The 25717-nt window shown below is 48.0% G+C and overlaps 4 protein-coding genes and 1 pseudogene across 4 annotated transcripts in view; 4 read left to right on the plus strand and 1 right to left on the minus strand.

The window, feature by feature from the left end:
- LOC114507421 (GTPase IMAP family member 8) overlaps positions 1 to 25717 on the plus strand; it is a 772814-nt gene that overhangs the window by 680039 nt on the left and 67058 nt on the right.
- The window catches only part of LOC114507465 (GTPase IMAP family member 4-like), a 658105-nt gene that overhangs the window by 503033 nt on the left and 129355 nt on the right, over positions 1 to 25717 (plus strand). The window lies entirely within an intron of this gene.
- LOC114507468 (GTPase IMAP family member 7-like) overlaps positions 1 to 25717 on the plus strand; it is a 265099-nt gene that overhangs the window by 57194 nt on the left and 182188 nt on the right. The window lies entirely within an intron of this gene.
- The window catches only part of LOC114507466, a 199746-nt pseudogene that overhangs the window by 18096 nt on the left and 155933 nt on the right, over positions 1 to 25717 (plus strand).
- Positions 10372 to 16911, minus strand: LOC114508043 (GTPase IMAP family member 4-like). The gene is made up of 3 exons (XM_028526036.2): positions 16893 to 16911; positions 14598 to 14669; positions 10372 to 11535 (listed from the first exon to the last, which is right to left on the minus strand). Exons 2-3 carry the CDS (start codon positions 14653 to 14655, stop codon positions 10595 to 10597), a joined length of 999 nt encoding a protein of 332 aa, XP_028381837.1. The 5' UTR covers positions 14656 to 14669; positions 16893 to 16911; the 3' UTR covers positions 10372 to 10594.

Raw genomic sequence — 25717 nt, forward strand, 5'->3', positions numbered from 1 at the left:
ACAAAATTTACTATAATATTTAGACTGGGATGAAGGGTAGGAATGGAATTAAAATGTCCAAGGTAATTTGTTGTATAAGAGGAAGATAAAAGGATAGATTAACTTCAGACTTTGATCCGTTAACAGCATGTGTTATATTCACTGAGTAGGTACTAAAAAGTGAGGAAAAGTGTGCATAACTTCCAACCTAGTAGAGAAAAACACAGACTGTGAAAAAATTCCCAAATTATTAAATTCAACAAGAGTGAATAAAAGTGAATTACGGAACAGGTAGGACAAGTAGAAGGCAAAAAATAAAAATTTTATATGCGGCATAATAGATTGGAAATTATAATTATGAGACATGTACCAAAGGTTTCAGTTAAAACACACACACACACACACACACACACACACACATTTTTTCAGTGGATCGCAAAAGTTATTTGAGTCTAAAGCATATAACCAGACAAAGGTTGAGAACAGAAGTTTAGGCGAGTATAGTAATCAAATTCTAAACAAACAGGAACAAACTACCCAACAAAACTGGCTTTCCATTCAATTTTTCTGACAGCACATGGTGTGCCAGGCACCGTTCTAGGAACTTGGATATATCAACAAATAATCGCAGGTAAAGATTCTTGGTTTGGATCTTCCAGTGTTCCTCCAACGGACAGAAAATAAACAATAAGGAATAAATGTATAAGTTATAAAATATATAACATATATATATCTGTGTTAGAAGAACAACAGTGAGTATAGTAAGACGGGTGAGGAGTGCAGGCGGCAGGTGGGACCTCAGCAGTGTGGTGGGGGCACAGCCACAGAGCCCTGCGCACCAGTTCAGACACGGCTTTGCATTTCCACCTGCCGCACACGGAGTCCTCACTTTATAAGGGGAGTGACTCAGTCACAGAGAAAATGGGCAAACCTGCACTTAGGGTGACAGGTGCAACACACATTTCTCAGTCCTCATCAGAGCAGGCAAGTAAAGATGCAAAAAGGACACAGAAGATTGGAGCAACCAGTTTCATGGCCTTGACCTCATGCACATGTGTAGACACTTCCTCAAATGCAGTCCCTTGTTCTCAAACAGATGGGGAACACTGACCAACACTGGTCTCAAGGAGTGCTTTGAAACTGTATAGTATTGAAGTAACATAGGGCATATTCCTAACCACAACGTAATTAGAAAGGTAAATAATAAAATACCATGTGTTTGTCAGTTGGAGGGCAGAGTTTTAGTTTTACGTGTTTATTTATGACCTCTGCCACCACAGTTGTCCCAGTTTTCCCCTCCACCCATCCCCACACTCCCTCAGGCAACGCCTGGGTCAAATAACCCATGGATCAAATCAGACCAAGTGATCAAAACTGAGAAATGTTTAGAACAAGAGCATAATTGAATGCTGTGTTTTCAAGTTTATGAGATGCAGCTACACAGTAATCATACACTCATACAATGGGAGGAGGCAGGAGAAATGGGGAGGGAAGGAGGGAGGTGTTGTATGAGATTCAGAAGGTGGCTGAAACACGGTCCCACACTCTGTGTCCCTGAAAGCTGCAGAAACTTCTGGTTCCACTTTTGATGCAGCCTAGGAGTCCTGTGTCAAAAGTTCGGCCAAGCCGAGCTCCCTCTGAAGGCTCTGCAAAGGGTCCTTCCTGGCTGGTTCCCAGCCCTTCATGGCAGCTGGCAGACCATGGTGGACCTTGGCTTCTGGCAGCATTGATCGGGTGTCTTGTCTTCTACCTCTGACAAGGACAAACCAGGTTGTACCTGCCATGCTGCGCTTGGACACTCCTCAGCTGAACACTCCAGTCCATCCCTTACAACCTCTTCCATCCACCCAGCAGCGGACAGGACTGCACGACTCTCCCCCACTCTGGAACACCTCCTCCCTTTCCTCTGGGGTCCAATGGCAGGGTCCTCACCTTGATCTGAGGTCCCTTCTTTAACATTCAAATTCTTAGCAAAGCCCCTCCAAGGTCACCTTCCCCTTTGCTCCCATGTGCCTCAGAGTTCCTCCAGCCTCTGTCCACCCCCAAGTCCACAGCCACGGCCACAGGGTAAGTATTTACAGCAGGACCCACTGTCTGGTACTGACCACAAGCCAGTGAATTAAATACTCCATGTTATGTATTTTGGTATTACTATTGTCCCCTTTATTGAATATATTGGCGGTGACCTTGGGAAACACAATGATACGGGTACCAGGTGCACAATTCCACAACACATCATCTGTACCCTGAACTGTGCTCACCACCCAAGTCATGTCTATGTCCATCACTTTTTAACCTTCCTATGCTCTCTCCCACCTCCTCTTCCCATTCCCTGGGCAATCACCACACTGTTGTCTGTGTCCCTAAGGTTTTCCTCTTTTTCTTCTTTTTTTTTAATCCCTACACCCCAACACCATGCAGCTCTACTATCACCCCCATGGTGGTCAGACTGCTCTGTAGTTAATATCTCATTTTACCATTAGGAATGGGAGCTGCAGAAAGGTTAAGTTACCCACCCTGAAGAAAGCCATGTCTGAATCCTCAGTGACAGATTGTAAACAGGACTTGGACTGGTCAGCTGACCATCACACTCATCCTTGGTATCTGCCTCCAGGCTTTCCTTGAGTCCATCACCTGACAGTAATCTACCAATGACAATGTCCTACCAGGGCCCACCACCATGCACACCCATCCCCAAGCCTGCCCCTGTGATCTGGCCCTCTCTGAGCTTCTTTATTACTTAAGCCAAATAACTGTTGTTGCTTTTTTCCTGGTTTCCACTGACCTCAGGCTGTGTCCCCTGTCATGGAATTGGCCCCAGTATCCCTACTGGACCAAGGGTGGGAACCCACACAAACCCTCAGTCCATTCCCATTTGTTTCAGTTGACCATGAATTGAATGAATAAATGCCCTGGACATTCACCTCGTGTTGTCCGACATCAGTATTTGTAGATGTTGGTTCACCTGCCTGATACCCACATTGAACAAAGGCACTGCTCTGTCGTCCCCGCCCCCACCTGCAAAACCACACTCACACCCAAGTGCAAAAAGACACACACACCCACTAGGGTGTGTGCCCACAGGAAGGGAAGACCCTGAACAACTGTCCCCCAGTCCAAGCAGGGGTTATCTCCACCTGAGTTGTCATCACATCCCTTAGCAGCCTGAATGCAGAGGCTACTAAACCCAAGAAAACTTGAACTACAGACTCAAGTCCCTGGGAGCCACAGAGACCCTGAGGAGAGTCTGCTTCCCCAGAGGACTGTCCTCACTGCCTGGCACACTCATAGGGTGGGGGTGTGCTTTCCAACTCTGGGGTAAAGCCAAAAGAACTAAGAGGGTTGGAGATTTTTATTCCAACATCCTAATAAAGGGCAGACAGGCCTTGGTGGGCTGAGCACTGGTGACGTTATTGTGGGCAAAGCGTCCTCCATGCTGTGCCGTGAAGATCCGGGAGGGTCAGCTCCAGGCCCAGGTAAATGAGCCAGGTTAGGCAGCTCATCTCTGCACCCACGCTTGCTCTGTCCCCAGGTTCTCCACCCTCACACACAAACTCAAGCTCACCTTGGATCCCGCTGGGTCCCTGTGGTGTCCTCTGCCCGGTGCTTCACAGACAGAGTCCCAGGTCACTGATGCCCTCACATCACAGAAGGGACACGTCAAAGGGGAAATAATCGGCAACAGTTGAGCACGCAGTGGAGCCAGAGGCCCCCATGCCCCACCTGGAGCCACTGCAAACACGAACGGGAACCCAACACCAAGGCCAAGACTCGGCACTTCCTCTGCTGCCACCATCACTCTGCTTCCAGGGTCCTGCACAGATCCCCGCGGGGGCCCTGACGGGGAATCTGGATTCTTGTCTTGTCCACTTTCCAATATCCTTTTTTAAGGAGAAAACAGGAAAACGCTACCGTTGTCCCTTTGCTGAGATGGAAGATGGTCAGTGGTAAATGAATCAGAAAGAAAAGCAAAGTGTCCAGGGGGAGCAATGAAACATGTGATTCTCACCCTTTGGTTGGGGAGGATGGAGCCCAGAGGTCCCCCAGGGACAGCGATGGAGCTGCTGGGATGTGGGGAGGAGCCCCCAGGGGTTTCCTTACATGGAATACAGTCTGGTCTTGCCTTAAACTGAACCTGACTCTCTTATACCTGGAGCATTTGATAATTTACATCTAACACAACTGCTGATATGGTTGGGTTTCAATCCATCATTTTGCTACTTGTTTCTATTGTCCCATCTGTCCTTCCCCCGCTTTTTTCAGCCTCTTTAGTGAATTTTAAAATTTCACTTTATTTCATTTCATCTACTGCTTTATTAGCTGCACCTCATGTGATTTTCCCAGTGGTTGCTCCGTGATTGACAGTACGCACCTTTAACCTACATTCTACCTCCAGTGAACAGTCCATCACAGCACAAGTCCTGTGAGACCTCTGCAACATTCTACCATTGCTTCCTCCCTCCCCATTTATGCACTATTGTTGTCGTACCTTTTACAGTTACATAAAATGAAACCTCAATCAGCCCTGGCTCGTGTGGCTCAGGGGATTGAGTGCTGGCCTGAGAATGAAAGGGTCGCTGGTTCAGTTCCCAGTAAGGGCACATGCCTGGGCTGCCGCTCAGGTTTCCAGTTGGGGGTGCATGAGAGGCAACCACACATTCAGGGTCTCTCCCTCTCCTTCTCCCTTCCTTCATGTCTCTCTAAGAACAAAGAAATAAAATATTTAAAAAAAAACCACTTTTAAATGGAGAGATGGTAAAAGAAATTATTACTTTGGCCATGGAAAGCTTTCAAGGAAAATGTTAAGGGAAGACCAAAACACTTTTACAACACACTGAACATGAAAGATCCCGCATGAAGGTATCAAACAGTTGCCCATAGAAGACAAAACAGTTTTAGCAATATGAAACAATAACTGATTTGAAATATGAAGAATTGCAAGTTATTTTTCAATTGACAGTATGTATTTGAGTGCTACGTATATAGTTTCAACCATAAACGCTGAAAGGCCCAACAAAGGGGGAGGACCACACTGACCAGTGTCCACTGGCGACGTCCAGCGGAACATCAGCTTCCCAACGATGCTGACCCCAGAGCACCTGGTTCTCTCCAGTGACAGAGTAAAAATAAACAAAATCTCTGGATCTGCCCGGTGGCTTCATGAGTTGGAGCATTGTCCTGCATGCCAGAAGGTTTTGGGTTTGGTCCCCAGTGGGCACACAGGGGAGGCAACAGATGGATGCTTTCTCTCTCCCTCTCTCTCTTTCCCTAAATTTCACTTTCTCTAAAATCAATAAACATATCCTCAGGTGAGGAATTTTTTAAAAAATGCTCTGAATCCTTAAGTCACAGAGAGGAAATGGTTGAAACATCCATACAGATTTCCCCTCCCTGCTGAGAACCCAACATTGCTGCCTTGGTGTGGGGGGACCCAGAAAGAAGAAGTAAACAATGTCCCCTCATTGACTGAAATGAGAGACACAGACAAAGCAAACAACAGCACTGAGGAAATTACATTTTCCCTCTCAGTGCTCTAAGGAGCCCCAGTGCCCCAGGATGCAACTGGACAGAGTGCGTGTCCTAGGGACCCTATGGGGGTCACACCTGGATTAACCTTCTTCTCTTCCCTTCTTCTCCCAAAGAGATTACAGTAGGGATTTGTTTCATTTCAGCTTCCTCTATCTCCCAATGTTGCCATTTTTCACCTCCTCCCTCTGATGATGTCCCCTCCAGACTCCCACAAGCAGTGACACTGCTCAAAGGGAGGACTTGGGGTGAGTCTGGTGGTCCAGCCCTAGTCAATCGAGTCTCCATCGTATTCCTCCTCTTCCTCCTCTTTCCTCAGGGCAACCCTCTCCCTCACCACCTGCCACCTGCCAGACCCTCCCAAGTGTTCTTCTTTAGAGCTGTAGGGGAAGTGAGATATAAGACATCTGCCCCATAAATATAATTTATATTGTATGTCTTAAAGAATTCCCAAAATCTATGAAGAATGCTGTAAAGTCGGGGAGGAAAATTCAACGGGTGCTACAGGTTCGTTCAAATCTTTTGAACCTGTCAGATGAGAAATTGAATCACCATTTGGCACCAGTCCCTCACAGTGGGAGCATCTGCTTCAGACTGCAGGGGCAGACCCTGACGGGGACCGATCACCAACGGGCTGATGAAGAACATTCCCTGGCCCCTTCCCTGTGATGCAGAGAACACAGAGGGACCACCCATGGCACCACGTGTAGGACAGAGGATTCAGCACAGCTGGATAGTCCACATGAGAATTCACTTTCTAGCTGACCTTCCTATGGAAACGTCTCCATCTCATCCAAGACACCACAGGGCTCACACCTGTTTGATCCTGATGAACTAGGAACAAAGTAGTAGTTTTTTTTTGTTTCTTTTTTTTTTTTTTGACAAGGAAGATAGAAGTTTATTTCTTTCTTATATAAGATAAGTATGGAGATAGGCACCTCAGGACTGATATACTAGCTCCATGGTGTCAGTAACTGAGGCTATGTTATCTGCTCCATCATTTGGATACTGGTCTCACTTCTCAAGGTGACATTATAAGTCAAAATGGCTATTAACGCTCCAGCCATTGCATCTATATTCCAAGCAATAGAAAAAAAGAGTTTTCTTGTCCCCTTTTAAAAGACTTCCCCAAAATCCCCGCAACATTTTCCTTTATATCTCATTGGCAAAAATTTAGTCCCATGACCATACTTGTTGCAAGGGAAGCTGGGAAATATAATCTTTTAAAATATATTTTATTGATTATGCTATTACAGTTGTCCCATTTCCCCCCTTAAACTCCCCTTCACCCTGCACACCCTCTCTTACCCACATTCCCCCACTTTAGTTCATGTCCATGTGTCATTCTTATAAGTTCTTTAGCTCCTACATTTTCCCATACTATTCTTGCCCTCCCCCTGTCTATTTTCTACCTACCATCTATGCTACTTATTCTCTGTACCTTTTCCCCCTGTCTCCTCCTCCCGCTCCCCTGTTGCTAGCCCTCCATGTGATCTCTATTTCTGTGGTTCTCTTCCTGTTCTAGTTGTTTGCTTACTCTGGTTTTGCTTTAGGTGTGGTTGTTAATAATTGTGAATTTGCTGTCATTTTACTATACATGTTTTTATCTTCTTTTTCTTAGATACATCCCTTTAACATTTCTTATAATAAGGGCTTGGTGATGATGAACTCCTTTAACTTGACCTTATCTGAGAAGCGCTTTATCTGCCCTTTCATTCTAAATAAAAGTTTTGCTGGATAGAGCAATCTTGGATGTAGGTCCTTGCCTTTCATGACTTGGAATACTACTTTCCAGCCTCTTCTTGCCTGCAAGGTCTCTTTTGAGAAATCAGCTGACAGTCTGATGGGAACTCCTTTGTAGGTTACTGCCTCCTTTTCTCTTGCTGCTTCTAAGATTCTCTTTTTCTTTTTAATCATGGGTAATGTAATTATGATGTGCCTTGGTGTGTTCCTCCTTGGGTCCAATTTCTCTGGGACTCTCTGAGCTTCCTGGACTTCCTGGAAGTCTATTTCCTTTGCCAGATTTGGGAAGTCCTCCTTTATTATTTGTTCAAATAAGTTTTCCACTTGTTGCTCTTCCTCTTCCATTCTGGTACCCCTATGATTTGGATGTTGGAACGTTTAGAGATGTCCTGGAGGTTCCTAAGCCTCTACTCCATTTTTAAAATTATTATTTCTCCATTCTTTTCTATTTGGTTGTTTCTTTCTTCCTTCTTGTCCACTCCATTGGTTTGAGTCCCAGTTTCCTTCCCATCGCTATTGGTTCCCTGTACATTTTCCTTTATTTCACTTAGCATAGCCTTCATTTTTTCATCTAATTTGTGACCAAATTCAACCAATTCTGTGAGCATCCCGTTCACCAGTGCTTTGAACTGTGCATCTGATAGGTTGGCTATCTCTTTGTCGCTTAGTTGTATTTGTTGTGGAGCTTTGACCTGTTCTTTCGTTTCGGCCATTTTTGTTTTTGGTCGTAACCCACCTGTTAGTAGTGAGGGGCAGAGCCTCAGGTGTTCACTAGGGCGGGCACCCCAGTCTTTGGGTTGTGGCACTGTTTATGGGGGAGGGGCCCAGGAGGGAACAATAGCGTTTGCTCCACCCTCTGCTGGATTTCACTCACTTCCCCCACTTCTCACAAGAAAATTGGGCCCTTCTGGTGCTGATTCCCATGTGGGTGCATTTATGTTCATCCTGGGACCCTGTAGGTCTCTCTAATGAACTCTCCCGTGAGGATGGAAGTCTCTCCCAGCACCTCAACCCCCACAGGTGTTTTCAATCACTGCTTTGAGGCTTTATTTCCCTGCACTGGAGCCGAGGTTGCCTGGTCTGTCTCACTCCCCAGTTTCACCTGGTTTATCTGAGAGCAAATGTGAGGCTGCATGGTCCTCCAGCCGCCTTGTGCGCCGTGCCCATCCCCAATCTGCTGCCTTGCTGGGTCTGCCTGCTGCTGCCTTGTGCGCCTGCTGTCCGCCAGCCACCTGTCTTTTTGCTGCCAGCTGCTCCACCAGGTTGCACAACTCCACCCTGCCTACCAGTTTGATGAATGTGTTTACTTTAACTCCTTGGTTGTCAGATTTCTATACAGTTCAGTTTTCAGTCAGTACTGGTTGTTGTTGCTTTTTTGTTTCTAAATTTTTGTTGTCCTTATTTTGGTTGTCGGAGGAGGCACAGTGTGTCTACCTACACCTCCACCTTGGCCAGAAGTCCAAGTAATTGTTTCTTTACTTATCACTTTGTACCAAGTACCTTGTGACCATGAGGCCCCTACCCTTGGGAGAGCTGGGGAAACTTGGCTCAGGGAACATGTCCGCAACACGGACAGCCCCAAGTTTGTTGCTCATAGAGGGACTTTCTGAGCTCCTCCGCCCTGGTGCTTCCCTCTGTGCTCTCAGTCATGTGCTACTGTCCTCTGTCCATCCTGTCCGAGTCACACAGACCTGCAATTCAGTTCCCTCACTGGTCCCACAGTGACAGCAAATACACAGCTTTCTGTAGCCTTTCACTTTGTCACTGTAGATTTTGGAAGTCACAGGGAGGGATCCCCCAGGGAGCACTGGGCATTACTGCACCAAGCTGATGGTTTTCCTTCTAGAAGGAGGAAGGGCTTATCCTACCATCCAGGAGGGAGAAACACTTCCTAAATTATCTCCTCTCACAAAGGTAAAGGAGGTAGTCTCTTTTGGGATGTGAAACCATTTCTTATTATTATTTCTACTTTTCCAAAAAGAAACCAGACTGTCCTCTCTTCCTTTTGGCCAGTGGTGACCAGACCTGACCTGCACTGTGGTCCCTTGGTTCATTCTCTGGGCAGACCACCGAAGTTCCCTCTGGGTGAGTTATGACCAGAACATACTGGTACAAAATGGAAATGTGCTTTGGGATCTTCTAGAAATTATTCCGGAGGAAGTCCCCAGGAGAGAAGGGATAGATTTCAATTACTGTTATCCATACAATTAAAGGGACCTTATCTGTAACCAGGAAATCCCCACAGGTCTTGGAAACCTTGGTTACATGTAATTTCTACAGGCAGCTAATGAAGGAATCCAAGAAGAATGTGGTCTCTGATGGGCGGAGGGGCTAAGAACTGGGAGAGGCCTCTTAGTGGTAGACACATCAAGTTCCAAAACCATCTTGAACTTTTAGCAAAAAGTGAAATCCATCCCTGTGCTGTTTGATGAAGTAGTAGTGACCTTTCCTAAGGTGACAGATTTCCAGTTTTGCACAAATATGAGAGAAGAGTAAAGTTTTATTATAGTAACAGTAAGCAAACAATTCAGGGGGTGGGGCAGCAGTGTGGGGACACCCTCCCAGCAGGGAGTCATCAGGGTGCAGGGAGATGGAGGTGCGGTGGCAACAGTTGGCTTCCCAAGAAAAGGAGAGGACTAGTCATTCAGAACATGCTCTCGTTGTGGCTGGTCAAAGTTTCTACAGAAACATCTGAATACTCCAAATGATGCTCTCTTGCCTGTTCAGTCTGTATCTTTTGTCCTTTCTGCCATTGTACTTCACTGAGTTCTGAGATCTGTTTTTCAGATAAGTCTTTGTAGTTCAGTGGGCCAATGATAAGGAACAATTTCAGTCCTTCCATAAAAATGTAATTCAACAAGTTCATGTTCATCAAGAAAGAATTCTATAAGCATCTCTACCTATAGATTACTTCATGCAAAGAATTGATTTCACTAACCACATGCGTAAAATAATCCTTCAGGTTGTAAAGGCAAAAATGAAGAGTATAAGCCACAGATGGAGATTATCTGACAATGTATAAAGAATCTGGAGGAGAAAGGGTTGTAGAGATAAATAGAGCGAGCTGGGGGTCACCGACTTTGTCCTCCTCCATTTCTTTCTGGGTGTCTGAGAAAGAGCTCAGGTCACAGGGAGCATCTGTAGGTTCTGCTGTAGAGCTTTACAGAGTGGGCACGTGTCCCTCCCCTGTGAAATCAATCAAATGTCCACCAATGGCCAACAGTGAACTTTCCCGCCCTCCCTCGTCCTGAGAGCCTGAGAGGCAGAAACAGGGAGCTCTGACTTTGGGGAATGAGTTCTGTGGGGAAGGGGCCCCTGAAAATATGCAGGAAATATAGACAGATTTTCATTTGTTTTCAGAGAATTTGAACAGCCTTGTAAGACGTAGGCCAGCACTTTTCAAAGCCTCCATGATGATGTCGAGTATCCTATTCTGACGCTCCACTTCACCCCTGGCATTTCGTTGTCTGGATACATAGTGCTTTTCCCTCTCTGCCAATGCCCGCTCCATTTCTGCCTTTCTCCTTTCCTGCTCCAGGCTATCCTCCAGGTTTCTGATTTTCTCCTCATACTCCTCTATTATCTGCTTCTTCTCCCTCTCCAGCTCAGCTCTGCACTGCTCTTCTGTCACTCGGATCTGTTTCTGAACTGCCTCCTCTGCCCATTGGTACATCTCGTTAGTGTAGAATGCCCCCTCGTTCTCCATCACCATGCACTGGACCAGGTCCAGCAGCTGTGCCCTCTGGGCCTCCTGCTCAGCCCCTGTCGCCTTATTGCTGAACAAACAGTGGCGATCCCTGAACTCCTTTATCAGATCCTGAATGAACCCTGGGGTTTCCTTTATGTAATCACAGAATGCCACGCCGTCCAGGTCATCCTTCCGGGTGAATAAGAGAATCATGTATTTCCTAGCTGTGGGACCAAACATCATCAGCACCTTCTCCACGGCCTGTTGCTGTTCCTTTGTGTACCAGCCCAGTGGGACCACCAGGAGCAGCGCATGAGGCCCAGGGGATGTCAGGAGGATGCAACGAGCAATCTCCTTCTGTGTGTCAGCATCTGGCACCTCAGTGTCAAAAAGGCCAGGTGTGTCCACGACCACAATTTCTCTCCCACTCCACGTGCAGCTGCCTTTCTCACAGACCTTAGTGACAGATTTTGCTGCGATGGTGGAATGAAACGCTTTCTTCCCAAGGATGCTGTTCCCTGTGGCACTTTTTCCGGCTCCAGTCTTACCCACTAAGACTAGTCTCAGTTGTGACTCTTTGGGGTCTTGCTTTCCAAGCCCTGGGACATCAGGAAACAAAAGCCACAATGTGAGGACTGACATCCAGCGTTTCCCCTGCAGGACCCCACCTACTGGTGCCTGTCTCTGTTGTCTGCTCTCATCCTGTCTCCTAAGCCACCCCTGTACCCACAGGAACTCTGGGGAAGCTCTTGGGCTCCATGTGCCTGCTACAGGACTTGGGGAATCCCAGGCATGTCTCTAGAGTCCCTTGGGCTGCTCACTCTGACCTTTAGCAGCTTAGGGCCCATGGAGTGGGCGCCCAAGGGTGTAGGTGAGAACTCAGAGCCAGTGTAGGAGTAGCTGTCCCTCCTAAGCCAAGGCAGGAAGTGACACAAAAGCTGCCTGTGGGACGTCACAGCAGAAGATACTCTCACTCACATGTCACATTGACAAGGGAAGTTTTCTTCTTCCCATGAAGAAGCCAGGAAAGGGGGTGATTCAGGCCCTCCCACTTTGCAGGGCAAACAGGGCACTTGGGAAGAAAGAAGGAGTGTTCCTCTACATGTCACACACACAGTCCTCCCATCAGGGACTGTGACCCACAGAATCACCAAACACCTTACTTCAAATTACAACTTGGTGTACAAATTTAATGAAGTTTTCTGGTTTTAAACTAACACGTTGAAAGCTTATATCCAGAAAGTATAGATAGTTCTCTGGAGTTACTGTAAAACCACTTAAACTTAAATAATAATAATAACAAGTACAATAACAACTCATACACATTAGCATCAGTAGAACTACACTTTCTTAGTCTCACTTGGATAGGTGCACCTACCTCCTAGGAAACTTGGAGGTTCGAAAACAGAACAGCATAGCCTACCAACCGAACGATGTTTTCAACATAACCCCATCAAGTTACACACCAGATCATCTGTCTAGCACTTTCCCTACTTCTGTTTAGTAGACCTCTGCTTCTCTCTTTAATGGGTCTCACAGTAGATGCTTCAGGATTTGGTGAACACAGCCTGGGACCAGGCAAGATGACTGACAACCTCACTTAAGGGCCAGTTTTCTCAAGATAAAACACCATCCAGTGCAGCCCTTGTGTGAGACAGAGGCCTGTGGGAGGACCCTGTATCACACACAGCCATCGTCTCTGCTCAGAGTCCATGCCCACAGGGTCACACCCATGACATTAGAGACAGGAGCAATAACTGCATTTCCCTTTCAGAGACTTCATCACTGTCACCAAGGCCCTCACACCAAAAGTGTAGGGATCTCCCTTGATTCCTCTCTTCCCTTTGCTTTCCAGCTCCAACCCACAGGCATGTTCCCTTGCCTCCATCCACAATCTGACTGCTTCTCTCCATGTAGGAGACCATCATACCAGCCCAACCTCCATCACCATCCATGCCTCAGCTGTCCCCTGACTGGCCTCTTTATTTCCAGTATGCCTCCTTCTGTCTATTCTGTAGTAGGAATGATTTTTTAAAAGATCCATCAAACACAGGAGAGATTTGGCAGAACCCCCATCTCTGGCTTCCACAAGATCAGTAGTGATTCCCCGTCTTCCACACACTCTGTGGAGAAGCTGTAGCTAATCCAGGGAGTAGCCAAACCACCCCTGGGGGCGAGTTTCCCACATCTGATAACCAGCATCCTGGGATGAGAGAAGTAAGTTTCCAGAGGCTGAGAACCCTGGACACAGGATGGCTACCAACAAGGGGAATGTGGGTGAGGGTGAGAACATTGTCCCGTTAGCATCACAGTGGAAGACTCCACCTAGGGACACTCTGAGGGCATCAGCTGTCACCACACAGGGAGTTGGAAAATCATGGGAGGTGAAACAAAAGGCCACTAAAGGCCAGCTCCACCCTGGAGCAGTTTACCAATGCTGAGGGCACATGGCAATCTATGTGACAGAGTGCTGCTGTGGCCATGGATGTTCCCATCTGGGACACGTGCCTCCTTGGATGTGGATCTATAGCTCTATCTGTGAATGCTGAGTCCGTTTCCCATCCCACCCCTTCAATCTGGGTGGGTTGCGGGACTTGTTCTGGACAAGAGATCAACAGAAGCATGATCCCAGCGTGGGTCCTAAAAGTGTGGACGTGCGTGGCTGACTATCTCCTTCTGCCCCGCAGAGCCCTGCAGCTGCCTTGGGAAGAGACTGGACTCACCTAATGGGTGATGAGCGACACAGGCCCACTTATGCCTGTCACCCTGGCATGCCTGAGAGCTTGCTGACTACCAGACACATCCATGGGTCTACCCAGTCCCAAATTATTCAGTTTCTGGATCTTGAGAGCATCATGCTAGATGAAATAAGTCACGTGAAGAAAAGACAAGAGCCATAGGGATCCACTCACATGTGGGATATAAAATAGGAAGCCACAAGTGAAAAAACAAAACAAACTCATGGACACAGTCAGCAGTATGGTGGTGACCAGAAGGAAAGAGAGTGGGGGTGTGCTGCACAGGGTAAAGGGGACAAATGTGTGGTGATGGGAGGAGACAATGCTTTGGGAGGCCAGCACACGATGCAGTATACAGATGGCAGATAATAGGATTGTGCACCTGAACCTTATGTAGTGTTATTAACTAAAGTTAGCCCATTACATTTAATTTTAAAAAATGATGATGATCCAATGCTGTACTGAATCACTAGCTTACCACTGTTTACATGAGCGAGTCTGGGTCAGAGGATAGGAACCTATCATCTGAATAAATAGGAACCTGAACAAAAACTCAATTACTCTCACATTCCTACTTCTCAGCCCTCTCTGGGGCTGAGAGAGGGACAGAGAAACACTGGGAGAGGCTACAGCTGTGCTTACTGATGTGTGCTCATGTTGGGAAATAGGAGACAAGAACCCCCATCAAGCCTGGATCACTCAGGACACTGTAACCTCTCTTCCTCTGAGCAGTGATGCCACATCAGGAGGGGCCAGGGTGGAGGGTCGAGAGGAAAGAAAGAGCAGAGTCGATGAAGAGAAAATGAGAAATGGGGCTGGGGGTGTTTGGGTCTTCCTCAGTTGGGGACTGGCAGACAGGACAGGAGGGCCCCCACCAGGTCCCCTCCTTCAGCCTGGCCTGGGGAGCCCGAGCCCCCTCTCACCATGGCTGGTCCCAGGCTCACTGATGCTGAACCTCGAGCTGTGCAATGGAGCTGCCATTGTCGTGTGAGTTCCTGTGGGTAAGAAACACAACTCATTTCAGGGAAATGGGGAGTAACTGCAAACCGAACCTCCTGCAGCCAGCAGCCCCTGCTTCCCTTAGACTGGCTACTTGATTCCTCCTCCTTCCCACACTTCTGCTCCACTGCCCTGGTCAGTCTCCTTTTTGCTTCCTGCTCTTCCTCTGCACAAACATACAGGCTTCAGGTGCCTCCTTAGCTCGGCTTCCTGTGCTCTTCCTCCGTCACTTCAGTAACCTGTTGCTCTGACCTCTATTTGAACTTTATCTATAGCTTAGACCGTCCCCAGAGCTCTGAACTTTCATATCCCTCTCAGCCTCTCCACTGGGCAAATTCATGGGCATCTCACACAGAACTGGCCACAGGAAACCCTTGACCTCCCTGCTCTCTAGCCAGCCTGCCTTCAGGTCAGGGGGATGATCCTGTTCCCCTCCCCCTCCTCCAGGGGATGGCCTCAGCCTTCAGCCCAGGGATCCTGCAGAGTCCTGGCGTTGTCTACAACACATCTCTCCTCAGTTTTGCTCATCTGCCCCATGGACTTGACCTCCAAAATGTGCAGAAGTGTCCCTGCTCCCACCACAGATGAAGGCAGGCCACTGGGATCGGTTTCCCTGTCACAGCCTCTAACCGAGCCTCTCTTCCTCTGTCCCACTTCACCTCTACAATCAGACAGTTTTTAAAACTAAACTTTGCTTATTTTTCTCTGACATGTCTTCCCCCTACACCGTCACCACCCACAGGACAGCTGAGTGAGGTCCCCTCGCCATTGGTTCTCCCAGCGCTCCCAGGGGTCCCCATGGAGCAGAGATCTCAGCCGGGAGTTCTGCATCTGCTCTCTCTACTCTGCCCTGGTCAGTTGTGAGCTTCATGACAGTGGACCCTCCAGGGCAGTGTCCAGTCTTGTATTCCCTTGTGACTGGGACAAACACATTACTGGACACAGAGTTCTTCACAACACATATTGTTAAATAAAAGCATTGATCAAATGTCCCTCATTGTTGCTTCCTTGATGTCCAGCCTACATCTGAGAAAAAGGTTGCCCTTCCTCATCCATCAATGCTCACTGTCACAGAAGCACCGTGTTACACTGTGAATATTTCATCTCCTCGCTGCCTACATGCGTTTGTCAGTAGGGAGAGCTGCTAGAAGAACAGGGAGTGGAGGGGACTTTGCTGTCAGAAGAGCTGGGAGTGGAGGGGACTTTCCTGTTAGCAGAGCTGGGAGTGGAGGGGACTTTGCAGTTAGAAGAGCTGGGAGTGGAGGGGACTTTGCAGTTAGAAGAGCTGGGAGTGGAGGGGACTTTGCAGTTAGAAGAGCTGGGAGTGGAGGGGACTTTGCAGTTACAAGAGCTGGGGGTGGAGGGGACTTTGCAGTTACAAGAGCTGGGGGTGGAGGGGACTTTGCAGTTACAAGAGCTGGGGGTGGAGGGGACTTTGCAGTTAGAAGAGCTGGGAGTGGAGGGGACTTTGCAGTTAGAAGAGCTGGGAGTGGAGGGGACTTTGCTGTCAGAAGAGCTGGGAGTGGAGGGGACTTTGCAGTTAGAAGAGCTGGGAGTGGAGGGGACTTTGCAGTTAGAAGAGCTGGGGGTGGAGGGGACTTTCCCTGGGAGAGGCTGAACATGCGAGCTGGGAAGGGCAGGCTCCTCTGGTAGGAGTCGTCAAATACACACCTGAAACACAGTTAGATAGAAGACGCTCCTTTGGAAAGAGGACTTCTGTCTTTATCCCTTAGAGCGCGGGAGCAGAAAACACTTCTTGCAAACTGAGAAGAGAAGCCCAGCACTTTGAGAAATCAGCTTTGGCCACAGAATCACAGTTGGTCCTGGGTGTGGCAGCCCTGCTTCTGACGCCTCCCTGCGTCCCCACCCACCAGCTGCCCTCAGAGCCCAATCTGCCCGCTCACCCAGCTCCACCCCAGAAAGCTTCAGGTGTATTTATAAATTCTGTAGGAGATGAAAGGAATCATTGATTGTACAAATACACTCTGAGCAGCAAACCTGTGAGAATGGCTAATGTGCAGGGCTCAGCCTTTACAGCAGGTCACAGCCCAGAGTCAGTCAGCAGAGACAGGACACAGAAAGCAAGGAGAAATCTGCACTGAGAGCAAGTCTGATGGGAGGTTTAACTCGGATCCCGGGGGAGGGGACTCTGATGCTCCACACCCCACATTTCCCTGGCACTCCCCCAAACATGCACAGGATCACCCACATTCCTCTACCTGCAAAATCTGCGTCCTCCTCCGGTTTCTGACTTTGAGGGCTGAGCTAAGTGAGTGAGGACACTGAGGACCAGGAAGAGGAGAGAGGAGGTGGGGGGAGGGGCTGTCCCCACTGACTCATGGGAGAGGGCTCTGCACAGAAAGTAGGCTGTACCACAAGCGCCGTGCTGGAGACAGAGAAGGCCGCCCCGTGCTGTCCACAGGGTCAGCCCGGCAGGAGGATGTGACCCGTGTGAGCGTTTGTGCCGTCAGTGCAGGAGCCCTGGTGTGTGAGGCAAAGAGGGACTGACAGGAAGGGAAAGACGAACAGCACTGCAGTCGTGGTGGGGTACTGCAGCCCACTGGCATCAACGACAGGTCTTGCAGTCAGAAATCCCACAGGGAAACAGCGGCCCTCCAGGATGCGCTGGCCCCCATGAATGTAATGCATGTGTCCAGAGCGCCTCACCTGGGAGCAACAGAACTCACAGTTTTTCCCAAAGCACATGGAACGTTTTCTTGGACAGCCCACATTTTGGAACTCAAAGCAAGTCTTAATAAGTTTAAGATCATTGCAATCATAAAAAAAGTCTTCTCTGACTGCTATAGTTTGAAACTAGAGATCAAGAACAGGAAGAAAACACAAGAAAAGCACACAAATACATGGAGACTGAATAACAACAGGCTAGTAAACAATAAATGGGTTAACGATGAGATTAAGGAAGAAATCAGACAATACCCTCAGACAAATGCAAGTGAAGACAGCACAACCCAGAATTTATGGGACACAGCAAGAGCAGTTCTAACAGGAGAGTTCACAGTGTTATAGACCCACCCCCAGAAGCAAGAAAAATCTCGGTGCCCTCTGGAGAGCCCACCTGAGCCCTCCTTTCAGCCTGGAGCCCCTCAGAGGTCCTCCAGGGCAACTTCGGCCCACCATTGCCTCGCTCCGATGTTTACCGCTCGGAGGACCCTGGTCCCACACTGTCCACTCTCTTGGATGTGCGGGCCCCTCTCAAATGTCCAAATAAACTGCAGGGAGTCTTCTTGAAAACCGCAGAGAAAAAGGCAGGCACTGATCCAAAGTGAGATGGCATCAACACCCGAAAAAATTACTTAAGAACTGCTTTTCTTATGATAACACACATATGGGACTTGGACTGTGCAAAAAAGATATGTGAACAATGGCCATATTTCATACCTTTTTAAAAATGTAAAATGTGCCCTGGCTAGTGTGGCTCGGTGGATTGGGCACCGGCCTGCCACCTAAAGGTCACAGGTTTAACTCCTATCAGGGCACATGCCTGGGTGGCTGGCCAGGCCACCAGTTGGGGGTGCTCAGGAGGTACCCACACATTGATGTTTCTCTCCCTCTCTGCCTCCCTTCCCTTCTCTCTAAAAGAAAATAAATAAAATCTTTTTGAAAGAAGATATGTGCACCCCCTATGTTTACTGCAATTTTCTTCACGGTAGCCAAGACATAGAGACAACCTAGGTGCCCTCTGACGTCTGACTGGACAAGGACGATGTGGCCCACGTACTCAGTGGGACACACTCAGCCACAGGAAGGATGGAATACTGCCATTTGCAACAATGTGCGTGGATCTGGAGAGAATCGTGCCAAGAGAAATGAGTCAGAGGCAAAAGGACAAAAAGCTTATAATTTCACTCAAAGGTGGGATATCAAACAGTGAGCAACAAGAGAACAAACAAATCCTTATAGATACAACAGTCTGGTGGTTACCAGAGGGGACGCGGGGTGGGGGGAAGGGAAGAGAGAAGAGAGGAAAGGGCTCAAACACACGGTGATGGAAGAGGACTTGACTTTGGGTGGTGAGCATACAATTGAATATGCAGAACACGTGAGGGGCTGAGACGCTGACTCAGAGCTGAGGCCTCAGAACACTGGAGCAGGGGAAGCTGACCATCATGGCCATTTGTTGATGCCAGATCCCATTTAGGAAGAGTTTTAGAACATCAAGACGCTTTTTAACAGGAAACCTCCCAGGAGTAATCTGAAACCAGGCTCCCCATGGTGTGGGGGAGACCCTGGATAGCCCCAGACCACTGCAGATGGGGAGGAGGCAGTTTAATGAGCCAGGGAACTTACTCACAAGGCTGGTTGTGGGTGGCCCCAAGACAAGTATTTCGTGCACCTGCCAGGTCTGAAGAGCACATACAGACCCCTTGGCTGGGCTGAGTCACCTGCACCATCCAGATGGTCTCAAGAACATGTCGCTCTCTCAAGGCTGTGTCCCTGACGCAGCTCTTGGGAAGCTGCCACACATTCTGAGGACGGGTTGAGGGGCAGGGAGCCTGGGTCTACCTTTCAGATCAGCTGGAGGTCACATCCTCCCCATGACCTCCCCAGTGTAACAGACACAGCGGGTTCACCACTCCACACCAGGGGCCAAAGGGACACAAGTCTTGGGGGAAGAAACAGGTCTCCTTTCACCACGGATAAGTGGAGGACACAGAGGGATGATTTCTAAAGCCCGACCTCTCGCAGGGGAGGCTCCGCCTTCACTCACACCCACCATCCTGGCAGTTCCATGCTGAGCCCCTCTTTGCAGCAGCTCACCCATCAGTCACTCCCAGGTCGAGCTCCTCCCATTTCAGCTCCTCTGCTGGACGCAGTGCGATGATTTAGCATTTAGGAAGAAGTGCCCAGGCTAAGACCCTTGTCCCACCTGTCCCTGGCACCCCATGCTGCTGACCCCCCGTACAATTACACATACCCCCTTCTTCTTCAGTGGGCCCCAAGGGGGCTGAAGGAGCTTCACCAGCTCAGAGGTGACCCGTTTGGTGGCTGCTCACAGATGACACAGCACCACTGCAGTCCCACGTAAGAGAAAACACAGGTAAGACAGCAATTCCCAAAATCAGAAACAACCTTCCACACCCAGAATCCCATGACCTGAACCATGACCTAGCAAGTCCCTTGGTCTGGGGGTCAGATCTCTCAGGGCACTGACTTGTATCTTCACGTGATTTAGTAAATGTGATACATCAGAACACTCATCAGGTATGAACACAAAGTTTCCTCCTTGGATAATGACAGATGTCAGCTGCCAGGAGAAGTGTTTCTGGTGTCAGAAAGCACTGGAGGGAATTTTTCTAAATACAATGATAAAGAGCGGGGTGTGTCTGAAAGAGAACCGACTGTGGGTATTGCTGGGATTGAACAATCCCTCTAATGAGGTACTTGGGGGAGAGTCAAGTGCAAGGGTTTCCTACAGGTGATGGACACGGGGTGTGCAAGTAACAAGGGACACTGCTGGTAGCAGTGAGGAAATGACACCCTAACCCTAAGGGGGTGAAGGAGAGCTGGAATTCAGAAGGGGGTTCCATACAGGAGGTATGACATTCAGCTTCAGGTTGCAACAGGTCAGAGATGACCTCGCAGGGAGAGAGGCAGGAGAACAAGTTCTCTAACCTTGCCTTTCTACCCTGAAGAGGCCTCCTGCTCGGACTTCCCACTGGCAGAAGCCCAGCAAGACTCAGGGATCCAGGGACCCACTGACATGGACAGATATGACAGGGGCCTCAGGTCAGGGCCCCTCTCAAGGGGTTCTTGCCACATGTTCACATCAGCGCAGTGTTTGCAGACCAGCTGTAGGCAGGACACACTTGGCAGGAGCCCCCCCAGGTAAGTGTAGCCAACTGCAAAAAGGAAGCCCATGTGCCACTGATGAGTGAGTGCACATGAACACTGGCTCCGCCTCCATCCCAAAGAGTGAACTTAGGATGTGAGACCCCTGCATCCTTCATGGGCTGCACGTAAATCATTCTACCTTGTGACAACCACGTCCCATTTTTTTATTATGTTATTTATTTATTTTTAGAGAGAGGGGAAGGGTGGGGAAGAGACATCAGTATGAGAGAAGCACTTCCATCCGTGGCCTCTCACACACAACCCCACCAGGGACGAAACCCACAACCCAGTCCTGTGCCCTGACCAGGAGTCAAACTTGTGAGAAGACGACCACTCAACTGAGTCATGTCTGTGAGGGCCACCATGTCTCGTCCTTGAACAGAACACCCCGAGTGGCACAATCCCTGAGATCAGTAACAATGTGGCCCATGTAGGTCAGACTCCTGGGGCACAGAGCTGGGGTGAGGGGGGCAGAGTGTGGATCTGCAGAGAGAAAGGAAAAGATTTGGCACAGAGTGTATTTTAAAGTTCCAGTCAGGGACATTTCATGATAGGATGGTCCCTTAACAGGAACACAGAGGAAAACAATATGAGGATTTTTAGCACCTCCCAGACCTCCATGGACCACAGAACTGTCTTACTAGAGAGGCCAGGCCTTCACTGACTGCGGGCTCATACACGTGGACAGAGAAAATGAGCACCACCAGATGGGGCTGACAAATGGCACACACAGGCTTTTCATTGGATTTTCCTAAATTCAGTTTCTGAACTCTACACAGTGTATTCTGGCCTGACTGTGCCCATTCAGTCACTCCTTACCTGCGTTGGCACTGTGGGGGTGGGGGAATGAGCTGGGAGGATGCTCTGGGGAGCTGTCGCTGCACAACAGACCAGCCCAAAGCTTAGTGGTTTCAAACAGCATCGTTTATTTTTCTCATGAATCTACAAATTGGGTGGAACGAGGTGGGATGGCCCAGCTTTGCTGTCTCCAGCTTCCCCTGAGGCAGCTGTGCTGGCAGCTGGAGAGCCCACTGTCCTGTGCCCACACCTGCACGGCTGGCAGGTGGTCTCACTGGCAGATGGAAGAGCAGGCAGGGGCCGGGGCCAGGATTCCAGTCCTCTTCCTGGGGCCTCTCGATGGGCAACGTGGGCTTCCTCACAGCATGGGGACCACCTTCTGAGGGTGGGTACTGCAGAGGGCAAGGCGACACTGTCCCTGTCTAACTTCAGAAGTCAGACCAACCACTACTCATCAAAGCAGTCACAGCATCCATGGAATTTCAAGGTGGGTGACAGAGTCCCCATCACCCAACAGAAGAAGCAACAGTGCAGAGTACAAGAAAAATAGGTGGGAGAGAAGAAATCGCTAGAACCATCTTTGGAACATACTTTCTGCCACACCCACAAATAATAGTTAATTAAGAAGAAAAAATAAAATTTTCATTATTTCCACAACCTATGCCATATATTTAAAAGCACACTCCAAATGTCATTGAAAACACTTGCAAATATGTTTCTTTTGGCTTCTGTGTCTGTATTTTCAATTTATCATATTTTTCCTTTAGGGATTTTACTTTTTCCTTCATCTGTTGTTTTCCCATTTTTGCTAAGCATAAGATATTCTACCAGTTCTTTTCCTTTCTAAAGGATAACACAGTCTTTCTTTTCCAGAAATTCCTCCTTGTAGATGGCATCTGAAGAGTGAGCCCCTCTGTTCTCCTGCACCATTGCCTCGATCAGCCCCACCAGCTCCTGCACTTGAGCTTCCTTCTCAGCCTCGCCTGTACTTCCGTTGTTGAAGGCACAGCAGCGTAACCCATACTCCTTGATGATGGCTTTCAGACGCTTGTCTGTCCTTGATATAAAGTAACTCAGCATCTGATCAGCCAAATAATCTTTGCCAGTGAAGAAGACAATCATGTGCTTCATGACGTGCTCCCCAAAGATGGCCTTGATCAATTCAACTGTATTCTGCTCCTCCTGCGTGAAGCGGTTCAGTGATAGGACCAGGATGATGGTGTGAGACCCCGGGCTGGAGTAGCTGAAACACTGACTGATTTCCTCACAGGTGGTCTTCAGTGTCTCCTCAGTGTCAAAGAGCCCTGGGGTGTCCACAACCAGAAGCTTCCTCCCCTCCCAGGCCCACAATGCATACTGACAGCTCTTGGTAACAGATTCATGACCCATTCTAGATTCAAATACTCTTTCCTTCAGGATGCTGTTTGCTGTTGTACTTTCCAACTTCCAGTTCTTCCCACCAAAATGATCCGCAGAGTGTTGTCCTGAAGGCCGGCCATGCTGGTTCAAGAGGCTCTGGGTGCAGGTTCCCACAAGACCCTGAGGAGGGAAGGAGAGGGGAGGGGTCAACTTAGGCAAGTGAGGACCATTCCAATCCTCTCTTCCTCCCTGAAAATTTGTACTGGACAGTACTTTATACTGATCCCAGAAACAGAGAGATGGCACAGGTCAATTACTGGGGAAGAAATAACAAACAACCCAACCCTACATCTACAAGAACTCGAGGAAAAACAACAAAGACCGCCCAGAGCAAGCAGAAGGAAGAAAATAACCAAGATCAGAGCAGAATTAAATAACATAGAGACTAAAAGCACAATTCTAAGGATCAATGAATCCAGGAGCTGGTTCTTTGAAAACATAAACAAAATCAACAAGCCTTTAAGCAGGCTCATCAAGTAAAAAAGAGAAAGAGCCCTGGCTAGCATAGCTCAGTGGATTGAGCATGGGCTGCGAACCAAAGTGTCGCAGGTTCGATTCCCAGTCAGGGTACATGCCTGGGTTGCAGGCCATGACCCCCAGCAACCGCACATTGATGTTTCTCGCTCTCTCTCTTTCTCCCTCCCTTCCCTCTCTAAAAAATAAATAAATAAAATCTTAAAAAAAATAAAAGTGAAAACCCTTTAAAAAAGAAAGAGAAAGGATCCAAATAAATACAACTACTGGGGAAGAAACAACAGAGTTTTCCCACAGAAGAGCACCAGGGCCAGGCCCCTCCCAGGGGAGAGCACCTGCACCTCACAGCTCTGCTCTCTCAGTGCTCCCTGAGCTGTCCCTGACCACACACAAAGGAAGGGAAAGTTTCAGTCCTTTCTGGGAATAAAATATAATATCGATCCCAAAGGCTAACCAATATTTCACCAATAAATAGAAATACAGATGTGTCTCATTTGGAAGCAGTAATACAAAAATACTTACTAAATTATTAAACACTAAAGAGAAGTACACACCATAATTAAGTGGGATTTATTTCAGAAATACTAGGATGGTTCATATGAAAAATTGGTTGTGACAACCCATCCCATTAATAGATGAAGAAGAAAACTACCCAGATGCAGAAAAGACATTTGATCCAATTTCAGTTACATTCCAGGTTTACACGGAAAATCAAACCCATGGAAATAAGAGGAACAACATGGACAGGTTCTTTGTAACCTGGGTGTAGGGAAAATATTTCTAAGATTTGATGCAGAGTAAGAAAAATAACTAGTAAGTTTGATTGCATACAAATCTCACAGATAATGTGAGACAAGAAACACCACAGACAAATTAAAGCAAAAATGTCAAACTGGGCATAAACAGTTTCCAACTTACCTCAAAGGGGGTGAAGTTCCCTGTTACACAAAGAACACCAAAAAGCACAGAAACAAAAGTTCAACAACTTGATAGAAAATGGAGCAAGAGATGGAAATACATATTCTGAGAAAAAGAAACTTAAATGTGCCTTGAATACATCCAAAGACATTAACACACACTCATTATAAAGAAAAATAAATCAAAACACAAAAATGATATAACTAAATAAAATAATTTTGAATCACACCTCTGTTTCTAAGAGGGGATGCTGTTTGTCCCCTCCAGGTCTGGCAGAACTACAGACTGAGCTGAGAGTCAGCTGGAGGGGATGGGGGCAGCAGGTCCTCCCCTGCATGACTGGTGAGCAGGGAACCACAGTCCAACCCCCCAGAGCAGAAGCCAGCAATACCTTGTAGAGTCCATGGGCACCTTCCTTTTGGTTACCAATACCCCATTTCAGCTTTTATCCCTGAACTACAATGACAAAAATAACAGCAAAAATCATGCATAAACCTATTTATTGCATCATTATTTGTAACAGCGAAAGAACAAGAACTTATCAAAAGGCCATCAGTTCATGATGGGTTGAATAAAGTAAGGTGTATTCACATTGTGAAGGTCTAGCCACCTTTCTAAAAGACTGAGAAGTGTGTCTCTACCCCAGTGTGGAGAATGGCCTTCAGAGGCCACTTCCCACCAAAGGTCAGGGCTCTGAGGAGAAAGCATGGGTTCTAAGGCTGGGCCAGACACGTGTGTGAGGGGCCCACAAGCCCTCATCAACAAAAGAGCCCGGGTGTGCTCACCACTCACTAGCATCTCGTCACAGGGACTGGGGGCCACTGCAGCAGAATCCAAAAGGACTCAGATGGGACAGTTTGAGCACCGATAATAATTCCAGTGAATGGAAAAGCATCAGATATGCTGAAATCCATGGGGTCATAGCAATGCCTTCTTCAAAGTGGCCCATCGCTCCCTCGGGCGTCTGCTGGAAAGCATCTCCCTGCTCTGCACATGGACACACAAAGGGGAAGAGTCAGGTGTTCATCTGTGTCTCTCATATACCTCCTCCTCGTGGAGATGAGAGAGAGCTTGAGGGGAGCCTTCCTTTCACAGGATTATTCCACCCAATACAAGAGGAAGGGATGACAGCATTTGAGTGTCATCACTTGTGACCCTTAACCAGACTAAGGCCATCATTAGTGTCGGTTAATGTCACAGACAGACTGACAACCAGACGTCATGTGCCTTCTGACGGGAGTTCACTGCTGTACCTGTGAAGTGTTCCCCCCCAAATCAGTCCATCTTGAACCTGACCAAGCCTCCCCTTAGACAGAAATTCACACGGACGCTGGAACGGGAGGAGCAGGAGAGCTGACACCTTTGATGGAACCGACAGGACACACACTGCCTGACTCTACTGGACAAGAGACCCTCCTTTCTTACCTACAGAAATCTCCCAGACAGCAGCAGGGAAGGTGGGAACTGATATATTAAGTTAAACTTAAGAGACATCAAATAATTGCAATTTATGGATCTTATCTGAATCCAACTCAAACAATTTTTAAAATTATGAGACAATCAGGAAAATCCAATTGCAACT

The sequence above is a fragment of the Phyllostomus discolor genome, chromosome 10, assembly GCF_004126475.2.
Source record: "Phyllostomus discolor isolate MPI-MPIP mPhyDis1 chromosome 10, mPhyDis1.pri.v3, whole genome shotgun sequence".
In the NCBI taxonomy this organism is placed as follows: Eukaryota; Metazoa; Chordata; class Mammalia; order Chiroptera; family Phyllostomidae; genus Phyllostomus; species Phyllostomus discolor.